We start from the raw sequence: 21,099 nt of genomic DNA on the forward strand, positions 1-21,099 counted from the left end.
TGTATTATATGCTGCTTGTCACAAAATACCTTTGATATTGTTCAATGTTATGGAAAATATAGCAAGAAGAATCAACTGATATAGCTGTTAACCAAGCACAATACTAATTGGGTCATATGAAAAAAAAAAAATCTCTTCATCTAGCTTCACTATCATCTTACCAGAAGATAGAAATGTATACAGACCACTCTTTCTATATCAGCTCAAATTTACTATGGGAAGCTTTGGTATGTCTGGCAGCCAACGCACAGGTTTTGTGCAAATCCTTTTACAGAATTACAAAAATGACTACGGTAGTAACTCCAAAGTCTACCATTCAGAAATGTTCTTTACAGATCTAACGTAGCATGAATAAGCAAATTTGCCTGGTTTCCAGAATGGGCAGTTGAACAACATTGAGCTGAAACATTTGAATTCCAAAGTAAGGTCTGGGATCTAGTAAGCCATAAATGTTTGCATAGCATAATTTGCATTCAGATAATATATTAACTGTAAATCACATACATTTATGCAGCACCCCATGCAAAAATATCCCACATTGCTGCTATAGTACTTCCTACAGAATGTATTCATATTTTGGTACAGATACCAAGGAGGTTAGGAGGGGGTGAACAGGGAAGTCAGGGAACTGCCTACTAGAGTAGAAAAAACAAACAATTGATGTTATCAAACCTCCTCAAAAATAATTCAAAATGTTGGTTGCAAAATACTGAGACATAAAATAACCTTGAAGGTGCTAAATATGTTTCAGAACAATTTCTCCAAGTTATTAAAAAGAAAAGTAGGCGAAATTCTTAGAAGACAACAGAATCATCAGAGCTTTCCTGTTAGGTGTGGACCACACTGCACTTTGCAAAATAAGCTACAAAAGCAGGGGGAATGAGCTTAACTAAAACCTTATCTTTATTATTTGTTTTCCCAGGTGATGCTGTTTAAAGTGGGCTATAGGGGGATATTACAAGGATTTCACTTAGCCTAAAATTGGTGTTATGGGAAAGAGGCAGAGGAGTAAGATGTGTTAAAGTAATGATTCTGTATTAACTCTGCATTAAGATTTAGTATTACAAATTTAGTAGAGCCATAAACTCATAGCATCCCCTGGTCTGACAGAGGCTGTCACAGATGCACCATGGTTCTGACTGGTTCTGAGCTGTATAGCCAGAAACCTCTGACAAATGACACCTATCAGAGGTTTGTGGTTGTGCTACATTGTTATATTATATTGTTAAGTACAAGTTTAAAATACAGAGGAAAATAATATTTTGCATTCCTGTAAAGGTATTGGCCAGGGAAAATCCTAATGAGTTAGGTGTATCCAAACAAACATTTATACTAAAGGCAAATCTTTTGACTAAATATAAACTGTGCAGACCGAACTTTCATAATATGCTTGCTTTTAGTACCTTTAAAATAACTGAAATAAACCCAAAAATGTAATAAAGACAAGCTCTTACATAAAACTGGGCTTTGCCCAGAAGTTCAGTAGTTAGTTAAAGCATTCAGTCATAAATTCCAACATGAGTAGCATGACATGATGCCAATCGACTGGAAAATAATCACAAAGTTTACCTTAATACATTATAAAGTAAGTTGTAGACAAAGGTTACTCCCAGAGCAAGAACTACAGATGTGTCTGGGTTTAAGAGGAAACAGATGTTTTAATGATGTTGAAGTGATTTGAGTTCAGTGGGACTGTTTCCCAAACAGCCAGATTTAAAATGTTATCACACAAACATTTTTTTTTTTAAATTACTGAATTAATGTAGGGGAATCATTTATCCTTGGTTTTCGGTCAACTGAACTCTAAAAAGAAAAAAATTAGAGGCCAGACAAGTCAATATTATATGGGGAAAAAAAGTTTGTAGTATTTCTTTGAAATAATGTTATGAATCTCATGGCAGTCTTTCATTGATCCCATAGATAGAAATATTTCTATTTCTCAAAAGGTTCTTATTGATTGTATTTTTACAGCTATATCATCATCTCCATTCTGCAGCTTGACTCTTCTGTTTTGTGATGGCACAGGGGTGCTAAACTTGTATTACATCACCACTATCATCTCTGTTAAGATTTTCATTTTACAACAGGTCAATCCTCACTTGCCATTAACAATGGAAAAAAGTCAGCATCTGGCACTTGCCACAGTATTTTGCAAACAAGCATTCTGAGTTTAACAATCTGTAGTGTGTATCGATTACTCACCATATCCATGAATGCCTCCTAAAAGGGAAATTATTCACGTGCATCATGTTCACAGATCTTCCAGCATTAGTATTTTCCTTGTCAGATAGCTTTTTCTGTGATGGTATTCATAGATGCATTCCAAAACAACTGTATGAGTAGTTAACACCAAGGGTTATTGCAAAAATTATTGTATTCCACAAAAATAAAAATATCCAAGATCCGAGGAAGGACTTTTCAAACGGTTTTCTATGCACATTTCCATCCCTTTATGTCACACTGATTAGTTAAAAAAAAGAAAGTATATGGTATATGGTAACTGCGTATCCTAAGTGAAGCCAAAGGTTCCCCTTGATACAATCCAAGTGGTTTTGGTGTAAATTAAAGCATCTTCATATGGAAAAGGAAAAGGTTAGTCAAACGATAGTTTCTTGTCATCCATGCTAAATCAGTGTTCAGGGGAAAATGAATAATTTCAGATTCCTTTGCCATAGTGTCCTTTAGAAATGAATATTGCTTTTTCTTCTTCCTTAGACACATATTCATCAGTGATCACTTTAATGGAGTTTTCCTTTCTTGCTAGCCCTGTACAAAGACTGGTGGTTAAAAAAACCATGTATATTCAAAGCAAACTTCTCTGAATTTTGATTCTCAGGGTTTATTTCTTCATCTAAGAAAGAAGGAAGGAAGTGTGCTTTTTCTGCTCCATAGGACAGGACTACAATTAGATACTACCATGACCATAAGGTTTTGTCATGATCAAATTCATTTTGATGTCTAACCCCATAAGGCTGTCTCCTCCTTTTAAGTAAAATGACTAAGCTATTGATTCTTCCACTGTATAACCTAGTTCTAATTTGATGTTATACTTTATATAAAAAACATGTGCATGCATTCAGATTTTGGCACAAAAAAGAAAAGCTTTAAGTCCTACGTTATCTAAGAATTCCTTCTCTGCTCTTCTTTTCTCCCAATTCAGCAAACAGTAGTTATTACTCCTGAGGCTCTGACAACATCCTTGGGAAGGTTCTTAAGATCAAGCTATACAGACCGTGTATATATTAAAATAGTGCAGGCAGCAGACTCTTGATTTCTTTCTCCTGACAAGTATTGCCAACACACCCTCTGAAATCCTTGGATCCTTTCACACTATGTCTTTGCTCTCCTGTTCAGTAGCAGCTCAGGACACTTGCAGACTCTGTGGCACTATTACTCTGCAGCAGAATCCGCTCCGGGCTGCAGCGAATGCTGCCTGACAGAGGATGTGCTAGCGTCAAGGGGGCCCTTTAGGTGGGTTCTCCTGACAGTATATCCTCCTGTGCTTTTTTCAGCAGACAGACAGAGAGAAATGAGGAGAGGGGTGTTTGTGGGGGAGAGACAGGGACAAAACAAAAAGAAAAACAAAACCTCTCTTAAAAGACCCCTATTTCTCTTAGTAACTACAATAAAACAAAATTTAAAAATAATTAAACATATAATGTTAAATAAAGAAAACACGCACCTAGGACAAAATATTGTACTGTATTTTTATTTGATGTCTAAAAGACTACATACTTTTTTTTCATTTACATTTTCATGTTCATAGACCACAGTCCATTTCTTCTTTTTTTTCTTTTTTTAAAAAAACTGATTTATGTTGCCCTATGACTCTTAAACTTCAAATGACCACTTGCCCTTTTGGACAGGAAATCCTATACTATGAAAGCCAGCTACACCTTCAAAGGCATCAACACATGTCATAAAACTGCTTGTTTGATTAGGGAGTGGTCTGACTAGGGAGTGCTGTGATAAGACATTGCACTGCACATTTTTATATCTTCTATTTCCTTAAGATTGTTTCTCCTGCTGTCACAGCTCCATTCAACAATACCCCAAATTAGCCCTAGCTCTGTTGATGCCATTTTGGAACAAGAATAAAATAATAAACTGAGTCTAATAGTGTATTGGCAATGAAGTAGTATTTGTTGAAATTCAGTAATAAGAATTGCCTTACTAGTTGAATGCAGACAGGAAAATATTCATGTACCTGTTTTAATTACTGTATTTCAAAGACTTATGGGACAAGATACAGTACATCTCAGAATTTAAAAGAGCTCTGGCAACCTTCTGTCCTGCTACAATATGCAGAGTGGAGGGAGGGCGAAAGGGTGGGACTGAGAGAGAGAGAGTGTGTGTTTTCAGTAAAATGCAGCCATCAGAATTTGAATATTTTTTTTAAAAGATTGACAAAAATGAATAATTTTATTACTTATCAGTAGCAAGTCACCATGAGAAATAAAATGAATAAGTACATTTAATGAAGGTAAATAATTCAAATTAACTTTTTAATGGATTGGTAAAACCATACTCTCCTACGTTATGGGACTTTATAACATGTAAAAAGCATGTGCCCTATGCTCCCTGTTGGGGGTTATTGCAAAATACATTAAAATATAATATAAACAAATACTGTGAAACTATACAGCTATATTAGCTTTAGGCTCTCCAGTTCCCTACCCCCTTTGACTGACATACAAGCAACATATTAAGAGTACAAAATTTGTCAGCTGCTTTCTTTCTCTTTGTTTTTGTTGTTTGTCTGTATGTATATCTCTTAAAATTTCCCCAAATCATTCCTCCATTCCCCCATCTAAGAGCCTTGCCACTCTGCTCTGCTATTGCTGCTCATCCCACAATAAGAGTCCCGCTCGCTTTATAAAAGGAGTTAATAAATACTGTTATAAACAGAGCCTTGTAAATAGGGCCTTGATTAAAAATAAATTAGTCTCAAGTAGTAAATATTTGAATTAAATATAACCATTAAAACAGTCTGATGCATCCCTAAAAAAATAAAATAAAAATCTATGCAGCACTCTTTAGATCACTAGTTCTACAGTGTTCCAGTATTTAGGTATCTCTCAAGAATGCTAAAGTTTAAGACAGCACTCATTTACTCCATATTTTACTCTACGTTGACTTGTTACACTCAAACTCTTATTTGTTCCCCAATGCCAAACAAATTATGGTAACTACCTTTAAAGCTGACAAATCTATCAAAACCACAACAAAGTCAAAACAGTAAATTACACATTTGTAATATTTCAATTGTAAAAACAACAGTTAAGTTTTTCCCTAGCTTGGGAATATGAGAATCAGTGTTAATTCTAAATTAACTATTCAGAAACAGTACTAGTGATTTCTACATTTTTCACATTTAATGTGAAATAGTGTCTCAAAAATATGAAAGCCACATTTAAAATGTCTCTGAGTAGGGCAATAGTTTTCACCTGTGAAAGTTTCCTGGGTTGCTGTGTTATTCATTGAGTGTTCCATTTCTTTTCGTTCTTCTCCACCCTTAGATTTTCCGCCTGCCCATTGGGTTTCAGCAGCAAAAGCCAGATTAACCCTACCCAGATTGAATCCAGCTACCTGTATGCAGTTGGTAGCAAAATCATAGGGTCTTCCCAACAGAACAGTAACTGGGGAAACTGGGTGGATTACCTAGCAACTATGGAATCATGGCTGAGTCAGAAACCACAATGACAGAGACTTCTATTGTGCTCCTCCACATGACCTTTTAAGGGTTGGGGGATAATGTCTGATAATAGCAGCTGTCCAAAGAGCCAGTGTAGGAAATGGGAATTGTAGACCTCCCCCTGAAGGGAACAAAAGCAGACATAAGACATGTAGCAGAACTATTTGGCATGGCTTCTTTTATCTCAACAAAACGTGCTGGAGAGAGTCTCTCTCCAGACACATACCCCATAACTTAGAAGATGATGTACTGAGCTGCAGGCCAGGAGACCATGACTTTCTGATGATATTTCTTGCCTTTCACAACTGTTATTAACCAAGGTCTCATACCATTACTTTAGCAGAAGCAACTACTATTCACCTATTTTACAGGTAAGAGAGAGTGCACAAGATTGCTTTAGACAGAGTTAGGAATAGAAACAGAACGCAGGTCACTAAAATAAGAGACCCTAGCCTAGGTTCATGCACTTTACCACACTGTCTGTATAAGCTCGGAAAAGGTCAAGACTTAATTTAATAAATCTATCCTTCCAGAAAGAAAGCCTCATGACTGAAAGTGTAACATTAAGGGGGAGGGGGAAGAGAAATAGTCCCTTTAGGTATGAAGTTTTGAAAGCAGCCAAGGGGGGATTGCAGTAAATACAATGAGAAAAAAATTCTCAAAGGGCTCATCTACATGAAGCAGCAATGATTTCTAAAGCTCCAAGCACATTGTGCACTAACAGGTTTGTATAGACTCTGCTGGCATGATCTAAAAGTTACCTAGTTACCCAAGGAACTTTTAGCTTTTGCCAGCAGGGCGTATATGGACCAGTTAGTGTTCTTTTAGAGACTCACACCACTATTGTGTGCACATTGCCGCTCTTTGTAGACAAGCCTTAAGTATTGCCTCCTGCATCGGAACCAGAAAACAGGTTTCTGTGGTTTTGATTCCTACCTGGAACCAGAGAATTTCAAAGTCAGGGATTTTCCCCCCATTCTTTTGGACTGGAAAACGTAGAGATGAAAAAGACCTCTGAGATCAGGTTATCTAGTCCCTTTCCTTGCCAACACAGGATTGCTCCTATAGAACATTTACTAGTGTTTTTTTTCCAGACTAGTTCTGAATTAGGAAAATGTCTCCCATGGGAAACAGTTTCACAATCTTAGTAATATGGATATTAATAATATAGCTCTAACAGATACACTGACGGAAAATACACTGTGGACAGGCAGTTATCTCTTGTTCTTCACTCATTAGTAAGAAGTAATACAATTTCCCCTGTTCCCCTCATCCACAATATTGGTAATATAGTATAGGTAGAGAGATATGAGAAGAAGTTGGGAGAATAGCTTAATATGCTTTATAGCCTTGAGGAGGCATATTTACATTCTATAAATTTCTCAAGTTCATAGTCTATAAAAGGTATGATCCCTATATTCTGCAAACTGAAATATATATTAATCAACGTCACTTGGTGTGATTGTTGCATTCTCTCTCATTCTTTCACTGCTGGACTTCATTTTGCTAAACGGGTCAATAATGAAATGTATTTTAAAAGGCTAATGGTTGGAGAATGACACGTACACACTGGAAATAGTAAATTTATTTCAGGTTGTTTCTGTTCCCTGTGTTCAGTGATCATTTGCCAACCTGAGACCATTGGTCTTTTATATCCGAAATCAAGATGTACAAGTTTGTTTATAAAAAGGTGTACTCAATGTTTAATAAAATCAGGTTGTCCAATACAGCAGTTATGATAAAGCATTAAATATTTACACAAGATCCCACATTATATATATTTTCGCCTACAGTTGCAAACAAACCTTTGTGGCCAATGAGAAATAAAACTTGCTTTTCTTAAAAATGAAGTATATTTGCCAAAGACTCATATGACAAGAGCTTTCAAGCTATCTGATTTAGACAATCGTCTGTTGTCCAATAAATGCTTAGTAAATTAATCTCATTGTATCCAGAGGAAATTTTCTTCAAAATATAGTTTAAAAAAAAATGAAAATAACAAAATATCTTTTGTTTCATTTCTGAATTTGAAAAGTTAAATCCCTTCTCAAGAAAACATTTGTTGCTAACTAACTCGTAAAAAGGAACAGTTACTTATCTTACGGGTAGGCATAGCTCTTCATATGCATTCCAATTCTGGTGCACATGTGCCCCTATGCACTTGAGATGCAATTATTTTAGCCAGCAGTGTCCATCTAGGCCATTCCTGCACTCTGGACACTGCTGGCTGAAAGAATTCAATCTCACATCCATGGGTACACATGTGCACTAGAAGTGGAATGCATATGGACAACACATCTCAAAGAACCAGAGTTATTGTAGGGTAAGTAACCATTCTCTCTTCTCTGAGCGCTTGCCCATATGTGCTCCATTTTCAACCTGTAACCTGATGTGACAGAGGTGGGTGCTCAGGTTGTACCTAAATAACAACTCCAAGACAGCTCTGCCCAAATCGTGCACTGCAAATTTAAGATGGATACACTTTTGAAAATGAACACTGACCTAAAAAGGTGGGACTAAACTAGCTAGTTCATAGCACATTCTGATATAACTAGAAATCTACTTAGATCATCTCTAAATGGATATAGCCTGACCCTTCATTCTATCTGCCAAAGCAATAAGCAACTTTGACAGACTCTGAATGGTTTGATTCTATTAAGATTGATCACAAAACTAAAAATTAGTGGTTATTTGCAAACAGAATGAAATCCAAATCAGTAATATATATAATCGGTGCTTTAAAGGGACCAGTTTCACAAAGCTGAAAACAATTATGAGTCAAATCAGCTGGAAAAAAGAATTTAACAGAAAATTCTGAATGATAATTGGGAATTGTTTAAAAAATACTTTACTAGATGCCCCAAAAGCCACAGTTCCACATTTGAAAAAGGCCACACACTGGTGAAAAAATCAACCTGACTTACATGGGAAATAACAGCAGCTGGCTAGAATGGGTTAAAACCAATATATAATACATGAAGAAAGGGTAATATGATAGTAATGAACATAAAGCAGAAGCTAAGAACTTAAAAGGGAAGCAAAAAATCCAAGGAGAAATATATGATCAGCAGAGTAAAGGATAATACGGAGGCATTTTTAAGTTTTATTAAGTATCAAAAGTATCCTAACAACGTATTGGTCCATCAATACATGGAAATGGTAAAATAGTCAATAATAACAGAGAAGAGGCAGAAGTACTCAACAGATATTTCGCCTCTGTATTGGGGGGGAAGATGATGCAATTATATCATATGATGATAAAAAGAGGATGTTACACAGCACTACAGAATTTTGACATTTTTAAAATCACCAGGTCCAGAAAACTTGCATACATGATTTGAAAAAGAGCTAGTGGAGGATCTCACTGGACCATTAATGTGGTGCCATATTTAAAAAGGATAAATGGGACGACCTGGGTAATTATAGGCCTGGGTAATTATAGGCCTGGGTAATTTCTGCTAGGCAAAATAATAGATGCAGGCTGATACAGAAATTGATTAATAAAAAAATATAGTTAATGCTAATCAAAATAGGTTTATGGAAAACAGATCCTGTCAGATTAACTGTATATTTTATGAGATTACAAGTTTAGTTGAATAAGATAATAGAACTGATGTCAAATACTTAAACTTTTATAAGGCTTTTGACTTGGCACTGCATAACATTTTGATTAAAAAAATAGAATGACACTATATTAACATGGCACACATTAAATGATAGGTCTCAATGTGATTATAAATGGAAAATCATCGTCAAGTAGCTGTGGTTCTAGTGAGGTTCTACAGGAATTGGTTCGTGGCCCTATGCTATTTAAGGTTATCAGTGGATTGGAAGAGAACATAAAATCATCATGACAAAGTTTGCAGATGACAGAAAAGCTGTGCAAGTGGTAAATAATGAAGAGAACATGTCACTGACAAAGAGTGATCTGGATTGGTTTGTAAGATGGGCACATGCAAACAACATGTATTTTAATATGGCCAAATGTTAAGCTGTATATCTAGTAACAAAGAGTGTAGCTGATACTTACAGGATGAGGGGCTCTAGGAAAAGACCTAGCAGGTCACAGTGGATAATCAGCTTAACTTGAGCTGTTCCCTACTGATAAACTCAATAAGCTTGATCTATTTAGCTTGGCAAAAAAGAAGGCTAAGAGATGACTTGACCACAGTCCATACGTACCTATATGGGGAACAAAAGTTTGATAATGAGAGATTCAATCTAGCAAAGACATAACAAGATCCAGTGTTTGCACAAATTTAGACAAGAATTAAGTCTAGGTTATTAATAGTGAAGGTTATTAACCATTAGAACAACTTGAGAAGGGTGTGGTGGCTTCTCCATCACTGGAAAATTTAAAGTCAAGATTGGTTGTTTTCCTAAAAGATGTGTTCTAGTTCAAAAAAGGAATGACTTCAGGGAAGAACAATGGCCTCTATTATATGGGAGATCAGACTAGATGGTCCCAGTGGTTGTAGTGCCCCTGCATATTCTGAATAGCTGAGTGTTTAAGGCACTCGGCTGGGATGTGGGAGTTCCATATTCAAATCCTTGGTCTAGAGCAGGAACTTAAACGTAGGTCTCTTCTACCCAGGTGAGTGCCCTAACCACCAAGCAATAAGATATTCTCAATCTCTTCTGTTGAAGCTTTTTCACCTTGTATAAACTATTTGAGGCATTACTCCTGAGGGAATTCTGCGCCACTGCAGAATTTTACAGAAATTAACGTGCGCACAAAATTTCCTTTTCCCCACAGAAATGGGCTGCACTGCTGCTGGTCACCACTAGGAGCAGATGGATTCAGCAAAGCCCAGCTTATCCATAGAAAATACTGGCGGGGGGTGAGGGGACAGAGCTAGAGGGTTCCCGGCAGCTGCAGTTCTCAGCACGCCTTGAGGGAAGAAGAGGGCAGTGCACAGGAAACTCCGTGTATGCCTAGGACCAAGCATCAGGCTGTTTTTCCCTCTGGATCCCTGGGCTCTGGGTGTGTGTGTCTGGGCTGGAGCCTACAGCTGGGCTCTGGGGACAGGGAGGAGTGGGAGGTGGGTGTCTGGGCTAGGGGGGCTTTGTGGCTGGGCTCTGGGGAGGATGGGGTGTGGGTATCTGGGCAAGGGTGGGGACTGCAGCTGGACTCTGAGGGGAAAGGGTTCGGGTATCTGGGCCAGCAGCCCCCCGCAGCAGTGCTGTGGGGGAGGCGCTCTGGGGGAGAGAGGAGTGGGTATCTGGGCTGGGGGGTGGGGGCATGGCTGGATTCTGGAGACAATGGGAGGTGCGTATCTGGCCTAGGGGAGGGGAGTGTGGTATGAGAGCTAGGGGAGCCCCATAGCTGGGCTCTGGGGGGAGGGATTGTGGGTGTTTGGCCCCCCGGACGGGCTTGAGGAGAGAAGGGGGCAGAGAAATGGGAATTGGGTTTTCATAGGGGTTTCTTTAACTCTCTATTCCTAGGGGAATTTTTGTATGTGTCTATATTGTTATAGACATACGTACTGACAGGTATTTTGAAATAAATTACAAAAATAATTGAAACTGGCATGATTATGTAGTGTTATTTTGACAAATGAAATTTGCAGAATTTTGCAGAAATTTTAAATTGTTTGCAGAATTTTTAATTTTTTGGTGCAGAATGCCCTCAGGAATAAGGCATTGAGGAGTGCAGGATATCTAACAGCTTCTGGGATTTTTCCTGCATCATCTCAACCAGTGTCTCGAGGATGTCCCTCCCTCCAGAAGAGATGATCCTGGAATACTATGTAGTCACCAAGGTGGAATGATGCAACAAGGACTACAGTGTCATCCAGTGAAAATGAGGAGATTGCTGTTAGGATAAGCTCTATAGCCCTTTGGTGTACTTCATCAGATGCCTGCTCCTGATGAACTCAGCATGTGTCACTTGAGGCTGTATACTCTACAGTGGAATGAGACCTAACCCTAGAAGGAGCAGTTGAAGTTGGCTTCCTTACAAGTTGTAAGCCCCTGGGGATCCTGCAGGGCCAAGACTGATTGCTATAAGGAAAGGCAGCATGGATTTACCATGGGGATTACCAAGGATAGTGCCCATCTCTAGGTCACCTACATCTGTGTGAGAGTAGTAATGGGACCTAGAATCCCTATGTGAACCAGTGGGATCCTAGCCTGAGGAGAATCTTGGAGAACAGGGAGGTGGATCCCTGCTAGCCAGACAAGAAAGGGCAATATTCTTCCTCAGCGGACAGCACAGATTTAACAGGAGTCCAGGGATGTGCTATAGGAAGCTCTCTATTTGGTGCCATTGAAGTGCTCAGTACAGAGGATGAGGTAGTGGCTGATATCAAAGAGAGAGAATACACTCATCATTGATGCCAATAGTGCTGACTCAGGCAGAGAGGATACTGGGATACTACATGGTACCATAAAGGATCTCAGCGCCAAGAAGGTCAGTTCTGTAAGTAGCACATTGGGGACCATTGACAATGACATAAACGATGTCAGTACTGAGAGCCATAATGTTGGTATCACAGAGGCAGCATGTAAGGTAGCATGAAACTGCTCTTTAGATAGTACCATAACTAGGAGACCAGATTCCTCCTCCTCATTCCAGGCCTGGATATACCCTTTAAGGAGGCAGACTCAGGCGTTCTCCATCTTCTTATTAGCTCCCTGAGAAGGTTACCTATGTCTACGCTCTTTAGAAGAACAGTGCTGTCTCCCGTCTCATAGAATCATAGGGTTAGAAGGAACCACAAGGGTCATATAGTCTAGTGTAACCCCCAGCCAAGAAGAAGGATTTGTTTTGTTTAAACCATCCAAGACAGCTGGCTATCCAGCCTCCTTTTGAAAACCTCCAGTGAAGCAGCTGCCACAACCTTCTTAGGCAGTCTGTTCTATTGTCCTACTGTTCTTAGGGTTAGGAAGTTTTTCCTGAGGTTTAATCAAAATCTGCTATGCTTCCTAACCCCTTTCAGCAGAAATTCAACAGGACATGACTGCAGTCATTGTCAAGGAGGACTTTTTAGGGCTAAGGGCCCAGGAGCGGGCAATCAAACCAGTGCTTACAGATCTCTCAAAAGTAGACTTCTCAGATCCAGGAGGATATTGTTTACTCCTATCAAAAGCAAGTCTCCATTGATCTGTCTAGCAGAAAAAGCTTCAGGAGAGCCTCCCTCACCTTGTATGTTTGTTTGGAAAACAGATGGACATTTAACTGCAATATCCCCTGCCCCGAGGCAAAACAGTCACCTTGAGTAGCCAACATTACAAGGAAAAGCTGACTCAGAAAAGGGACAAAACTTAAAACCTGGAGGACTTGGGTTCAGCTATATGGAATAAATGCCAGTACCAGGTAAAACTAACAAAAACTAATCCTAACGCTGTATTTATCCTATGTAAACTAAATACTTGTCTGCAGCCACAGGAGCTAAGAAAGGACCTGCTCTGCTCATTGTGTTCTTAGGTATGAGCATGCAGGAAACAGGCACAGACCTAATGGACACCGCTAGCCAAATGAATCTGATCTCATTGCAGGGGGAAAAGCAGAACAAATGCACAAGCACTCGAAGGAAAAACACATCTTGCTAGTAGCATCATACATGTAAAAAGAAGTGGTCTTTGTTCCAAAGGGCTTACAGTTTAAATTGGACAGAAAATACAAGAAAAAATTGCTATTCATTACATGGGGAAGGGGACTAACAGGCTCTTATCAGAAGCAAAATAATAAGCCAACTGTAAAATACCTAATAAGATTTATTAAATGAATGTGAGCCAAATATTCCCTGTATACAATACCTTTCTTGATTTTTTAAAATTTAAAGCAGTAAAAAAGAGTAAACATGACAATCTAAGAAGTTAACTCTGGTTTTTGAGATTAAAGAACAAGTTTGTATGAGTTTATAATAGATTTTATGAAGACTGGAGGAAAAATTCTGCTCTCAGTTACATCACTGAAAATGCCAAGTAATCTCACTGATGTCAATAGAGTTAACTTCTGCCAGTATAACGGAGCAAATTTTGGCCCTAACATTTGTTGTTTTGCTTCTTTGGCTGATGTACTTGGGATGATTTACAGTGGAGGCTGGTTAATATGTGAAAGTAGTTAGATCCTACAGGTGCTCAAACCCAGTTTACAGACATTGGTATAGAGTTTGAAGTATCTGATTCCCTTTGTCTTAAGTATGCCTTAAGAAGCTTCAATTGATCATTTATCCAGCTCTACCTCACACATGAATTTGAGAACATCTTAAGTGTGGCTCTTAGATTGTTAAAAATTTTAAAAAAGTTTTTTAAAAGTAGGAAAGATCAGCTTTTGTATTTTTAATGTGTAAGCCACAAAACACAAAGTACTGGCTTTCCAATTCCTTATTACACTTTTGAAAATAAGGTTCCTAAGAAAGGTACCTCCAGGATGGGCTTCAACTTTAATTTAGCTATTTTGTACAGTTCTACTAACGTTGGGAAAAATTAAGATCCTCCCCTGCAGCATCACTGTCTTGATGTTCCTCTGCAAGCACAGATGTATTTGGCATTAGAGGAACGCTTCATCTCATGAGAGCCCAAACAGCAGCCTGAATCCTAGCCACACAAATTTCTGGAATTGGATAGACAATAGAGGGTCATAATATGTTATAGACGCACCAGTGTTGAGGCCAGAGCTCCCTATATGAAAGCTTCTACTACAAAACAAAATGCTTTCCTCAATCTGTGCCAAGAGGTCCTGTGCCTGCTGCTGTAGAACAAGATAAATAACTCTAAGCTTCTGAGGTTTCAAACATACTTCATAAAAGACCCAAGTGAGTAATCATGATAGACTGTCAAGCAGCCCAACAGCAGGATGGTCTGGCTATGTGGACTCTCTCCTTTGGCCCTACGCTACCAGCACTCCCAGCTATCTTCGAGACACCACTGACTTCCTGAGGAAACTACAATCCATCGGTGATCTCCCAGAAAATACCATCCTGGCCACTATGGATGTGGAAGCCCTCTACACCAACATTCCACATAACGATGGACTACAAGCTGTCTGGAACAGTATCCCTGATAATGTCACAGCTAACCTGGTGGCTGAACTTTGTGACTTTGTCCTCACCCACAGCTATTTCACATTTGGAGACAATATATACCTTCAAGTCAGCGGCACTGCTATGGGCACGTGCATGGCCCCACAATATGCCAACATTTTCATGGCTGATTTAGAACAACGCTTCCTTATCTCTCGTCCCCTTATGCCCCTACTCTACTTACGCTACATTGATGACATCATCATCATCTGGACCCATGGAAAAGAAGCCCTTGAGGAATTCCACCGTGATTTCAACAATTTCCATCCCACCATCAAACTCAGCGTCGACCAATCCTCACAAGCGGTAAACTTCCTGGACACTACTGTGCTCATACACGATGGTCACATAAACACCACCCTATACTGAAAACCTGCTGACCGCTATACTTACCTACATGCCTCCAGCTTCCATCCAGGACACACCACTCGATCCATTGTCTACAGCCAAGCTCTAAGATACAACTGCATTTGCTCCAATCCCTCAGACAGAGACAAACACCTACAAGATCTCTATCAAGCATTCTTAAAACTAAAATGTACCCACCTGCTGAACTGAAGAAAACAGACTGACAGAGCCAGAAGAGTACCCAGAAATCACCTACTACAGGACAGGCCCAACAAAGAAAATAACAGGACGCCACTAGCCATCACCTTCAGCCCCCAACTAAAACCTCTCCAGCGCATCAGCAAAGATTTACAACCTATCCTGAAAGACGATCCCTCACTCTCACAGATCTTGGGAGACAGACCAGTCCTCGATTACAGATAACCCCATAACCTGAAGCAAATACTCACCAGCAAACACACACCATACAACAAAAACACTAACCCAGGAACTTATCTTTGCAACAAATGCCAAATCTGTCCACACAGCTATTCAAGTGACACCATCACTGGATCTAATCACATCAGCAATGACATCAGTGGCTCATTCACCTGCACATCTACTAATGTGATCTAGGCCATCATGTGCCAGCAATGCCCCTCTGCCATGTACACTGGCCAAACTGGACAGTCTCTACGCAAAAGAATAAATGGACACAAATCTGAAATCAGGAATCATAACACTCAAAAACCCAAAGGAGACACTTCAACCTCTCTGGCCACTCAGTAACAGACCTGAAGGTGGCAATTTTGCAACAGAAAGTCTTCAGAAACAGACTCCAAGGAGAAACTGCTGAGCTTGAATTAATTTGCAAATTAGCTAACTCTGACTTGAAGAGAGACTAGGAATGGCTGAGTCATTATACTACTTGAATCTATTTCCTTATAATAACTATCCTTACACCTCTTGTCAACTCTCTGTAATTGACTATCTTGAGTATCACTACAAAAGATTTTTCCTGCTGATAACAGGTCATCTTAATTAATTAGCCTCTTAGAGCTGGTATGGCATCTTCTCTGTATGTATACATATACTCTTCTAATATGTTCCATTCTATGCATCCAGTGAAGTGGGCTGTAGCCAACAAAAGCTTATGCTCAAATACATTTGTTAGTCTGTAAGGTGCCACAAGTACTCCTGTTCTTTTTGTCAAGCCTATTGATACTGCTATCCCCATTCCTCTCTATGCTTCAGCAAATGAACATAGGAAGGGAAAATCCAAAGACTGCAACAATGAGCTGTCTGGAATTGGGAGCTTCAACAAGAGTGTGCTGCAAAACTGCTGGCCCACTCTTATGTGTACTTCATCCACAAGACAAGATAGTTGGTGCAGAAAACAGTGAAGGAGGTGTAATTAACTCATCAGTGTGTGTTATGCATCCTCTTGTGTGCCCAGTCTACACAGCTCAAGCTGTAGAGACTCATGCCTTTAGTTCTGGAACTCCCCACTTCAATCTCTTATATATGTGTTTATATACAACTGTTAGAAGTCACTGGGACTTTTTAAAAACTACATAACAGAGACTCAGACTACATGTATACCCCATATCAGAAAAGACAATAAGAGGATCAAAAGAATGTCATTGTGTCTAAATAGCAGAGTAATGGAGGCTGTTAGAGACAAAAAGGCAGCTTTTAAAAACTAGAAGTCAAAACTTTAGTGAGGATAATATGATGGAGTATAAACTCTGGCAGGTTAAGTGTAAAAAGTGCAATAAGGCCAGCCAGGAAAGAATTTGAGAAGCAACTGCTATAGATGAAAAGCTAACAGTAAGATTGTTTATAGGTACACCAGAAGCTGGAGGCCTTCCAAACAAACAGTGGGGCCACTAGATGACAAAGGTGCTAAAGAAGCACTCAAGGAAGACAAGGCCATTGCAGTTGTCATGGGATAAGAGGTTAAAAGACAGGGAACAAAGGGTAGGAATAAATGGTAAATTCTCAGAATGAAGAGGGGTAACTAGTGGTGTTCCCCAAGGGTCAGTCCTAGGACCAATCCTATTCAACTTATTCATAAAGGATCTGGAGAAAGGGGTAAACAGTGAAGTGGCAAAGTTTGCAGACGATACTAAAACTGCTCAGATTAGTTAAGACCAAAGCAGACTGTGAAGAAGCTTCAAAAAGATCTCACATAACTAAGTGATATGGGCGACAAAACGGCAAATGAAATGTAATGTAGATAAATGTAAAGTAATGCACATTGGAAAAAATAAACCCCAACTTACATACAACATGATGGGGGCTAATTTAGCAACAACTAATCAGCAAAGAGATCTGGAGTCATCGTGGATAGTTCTCTGAAGACATCCACGCAGTGTGCAGAGGCAGTCAAAAAAGCAAACAGAATGTTACGAATCATTAAAAAAGAGATAGAGATAAGACTGAGAATATCTTTTGCCCTTATATAAATCCATGGTATGCCCACATCTTGCATACTGATGTGGTCTCCTTCATCTCAAAGAAGATATGCTGGCATTAGAAAAGATCAAAGAAGGGGAACTAAAATGATTAGGGGTTTGGAATGGGTCCCACATGAGGAGAGATTAAAAAGGCTCTGACTTTTCAGCTTGGAAGAGAGGAGACTAAGGGGGGATAATGATAGAGATATATAAAATCTGAGTGGTGTGAAGGAAGTGAATAAGGAAAAGTTATTTATTTGTTCCCATAATATAAGAACTAGGGGCCACCAAATGAAATTAATGGGCAGCAGGTTTAAAACAAATAAGAGGATGTTCTTCTTCACACAGCAGACAGTCAACCTGTGGAACTCATTGCCTGATGAGGTTATGAAGGCTAGAACTATAACAGGGTTTAAAAGAGAACTAGATATATTCATGGAGGTTAAGTCCATTAATGGCTATTAGCCAGGATGGGTAAGGAATGGTGTCCCTAACCTCTGTTTGTCAGAGGTTGGAGACGGATGGCAGGAGAGACATCACTTGATCATTACCTGTTAAGTTCACTCCCTCTGGGGCACCTGGCATTGGCCACTGTTGGCAGACAGGATGCAGGGCTGGATGGACCCTTGGTCTGACCCAGTATGGCCATTCTTATGTTCTTATGCAGAGAAGCTAAATGAATTCTTTGCATCAGTCTTCACTGCAGAGGATGTGAAGAAGATTCCCACACCTGAGCCATTCTTTTTAGGAAACAAATCTGAGGATCTGTCCCAGACTGAGGTATGAGGAAGTTTTGAAACAAATCGATAAATTAAACTGTAGTAAGTCCCCAGGATGGGATGCTATTCACCCAAGAGTTCTGAAGGAATTCAGATATGAAGTTGCAAAACTACTAACTATGGTATGTAGCCTATCAATTACATCATCCTCTGTACCAGATAACTGGAGGATAGTTAATGCAATATCAATGTTTTTTTAAAAAACTCCACAGCCCATCTGACAATTACAGGTTGGTAGGCCTAACTTAAGTACCAGGCAAATTGGTTGAAACTATAATAAAGAACAGAATTCTCAGACATATAGATGACTCTTTTCCCAACATACTCTTTGTAGCAAGGTTTTTGTAAAGGGAAATCATTCCTCACCAATCTTAGAATCCTTTGAGGGGATCAACAAAAGTGCGGACTAGGGTGATCCAGTGAATATTGTGTACAAGGACTTTCAGAAAGCATTTAACAGAGTCCCTCAACAAAGATTCCTTTGCAAAGCATGCAGTCATGCAATAAGAGGGAAGGTCCTCTCATAGATCAGTAACTGGTTAAAATATAGGAATCAAAGGGTAAGAATAAATGGTCAGTTTTCACAGTGGAGAGAGATAAACAGCAGGTTCCCCAAGGATCTGTACTGGGAGCCGTGCTGTTCCACACAGTAATGATCTGGAAAAGGGAGTAAACAGTGAAATGGCAAAGTTTGCAGATGATACAAAATCATTCAAGATAGTTAAATCCAAAACTGATTGTGAAGAATTACAAAGGATCACACAAAACTGGCTGACTGGACAGAAAAATGGCAGATGAAATTCAACATTGATAAATTCAAAGCAATGCACATTGGAAAAAAATATCCCAACCATACACACAAAATTACGGGTTGCAATCAAGATAGATCTTGGCGTTATCATGAATAGTGCTGTGAAAACTTCAGCTCAATACATGGCAGCAGTCAAAAAGGCTAACAGAATGTTAGGAACTATTAAGGAAAGGGATAGAAAATAAATCAGAAAATATCATACTGCCACCATATAAATCCATGATGTGCCCACACCTTAATACTGTGTCTAGTTCTAGTCTCCCCATCTCAAAAAGGATATAATGGAACTGGAAAAGGTTCAGGGAAGGGCAAAAAAATGACCAAGGTTATGGAATTGCTTCCATATAAGGAGAGACTAAACAGATTAAGGCTGTTCAGTTTAGAAAAGAGATAAGGGCATCACAGAATAATGGGGGGATAGGAGAGAGGTTTATAGAATCATGAATGATATGGAAAAAGTGAAGACAGACATGAATTTACCCTTTTGCACAATACAAAAACCAAGCATCAGCTGCTGAAATTAATAAGCAGCAGGTTTAATACAAACAAGAGTAAATATTTTTTCACACAACACAAAATTAATCTGTAGAACTTGTTGCTAGGGGATGATGTGAGGGCCAAAAGTAACTCAATTCAAAAAATAACTAGATAAAGTCATGGAGGATAGATCCATCAATAGCTACTAGCCAAGATGGTTAAGGATGTAACTCTATGCTCAGGACAACCAAAAACCCCTGACTGCCAGAAGCCAGAAGGGTTACACGGGGTAGATCTCTCCAAAATTGCCCAATTCTGTACAGTCCCCCTGAAATGTTGGTATTGTCCACTTTTGGAGCAGGATAAGGGCTAGATGGGCCATTGGTTTGACCAGTGTGGCAGTTCTTATGTTCTTAATCTCCAGTGTGTTGCTAAAATGGTAGCTCTCACATAGACAAAGTACCAAGTATACCTAACAAATTGTGGCACCTGTGTACCCACAAGAGCTGGTGCACTGAGAACAATGCTAGCACTTGAAGTCTGAGGTAACCAGTATGAAAAATGTGTATCTTTGCAGCACTGGTGAACTCATAAATCAGTTAACAGAAGTCCCAAGAAAAGAACAAACTGTGCTCAGCACCAAAATTATTCAAGGTCAGGGCACTAAGGTGGAAGCCACAAAACTCTTCAATGCAGTAAAACACCCTATGCCTCAGCTTCAACTGTTTACAACAGTAGAGGATGTTATTGGAAGGATGAGCTACAATATGAAAGTGCACCTGATGAGCATGGCTGATCTCTAGAAGAGCTAGATAGATGGCCAATGAAGTCCACTCTCCTGGAGGGAGCTAATTTGCTAATCATATTCAATGGATTGTTCAGGAGGCAGCATTTATATTGAGGAGTATGGTGGCCAGTAGAGGACCCACCTCATCCAGGAAGGTTTTCAAGGGTCAAAAGTCTTAAGAACAGCCAACAAAATTCTGCCACTAAGGAATCAAGTACCAGAAGTCAGAATCCTGTTTAGGGGTGACTTTAAAATGATTAATGCCAGTATAAACTTGAAAAGATCTCTTTTTCCCCTTTTCTACAACTAAGATTCCAAGTCCACATGGAAAAAATATTTTTTAACATATCTAGTGACTGAAGAAACAAATAATTCAATTGTATGACATCTCCTAGGATTTAACTGTTAAACTTCAAAAGAAAAGAGAATAAAAATAAGTGATAAGGACTAATCTATACATTATCCATGTAATCATCCATCTTAGATTCAAGAACACAGACTAAATCAATTTTTATAATAAGACACAGACTCATTGCATCCAATTTGCTCTTCCTTTAAAAATAAAAGGGCTTCTGTTCATGCCACTAAACAAAAAATATACTTCAGATTAAAACGCCAGTTCTGTAGGGGACATAAGTATGACAAGCCACATAGATAATTCACATTGACAATCCAATTGGATTATGCACATACTAAAAGTTGGGGACATGTTTAAGTTCCTTGCTGAATCTCTGC

At 39.1% G+C, this 21,099-nt stretch overlaps 1 protein-coding gene across 2 annotated transcripts in view; it reads right to left on the reverse strand.

Moving 5' to 3' along the window:
- Nucleotides 1–21,099, reverse strand: part of PDE4D (phosphodiesterase 4D) — a 654,671-nt gene that overhangs the window by 509,198 nt on the left and 124,374 nt on the right. Inside the window, exon 1 of one of the 2 annotated variants that reach the window (XM_075066968.1) lies at nucleotides 2,203–3,397. The exons of the other annotated variant lie outside the window; for it this stretch is intronic. Within the exon in view, the coding sequence (XP_074923069.1) occupies nucleotides 2,203–2,249 (47 nt within the window). The 5' untranslated portion in view covers nucleotides 2,250–3,397. Of the gene's footprint in view, nucleotides 1–2,202; nucleotides 3,398–21,099 lie in introns of those variants that run through there. 2 annotated transcript variants of the gene reach the window in all.

Source organism: Chelonoidis abingdonii, chromosome 6 (genome assembly GCF_003597395.2).
Source record: "Chelonoidis abingdonii isolate Lonesome George chromosome 6, CheloAbing_2.0, whole genome shotgun sequence".
Classification (NCBI taxonomy): domain Eukaryota; kingdom Metazoa; phylum Chordata; order Testudines; family Testudinidae; genus Chelonoidis; species Chelonoidis abingdonii.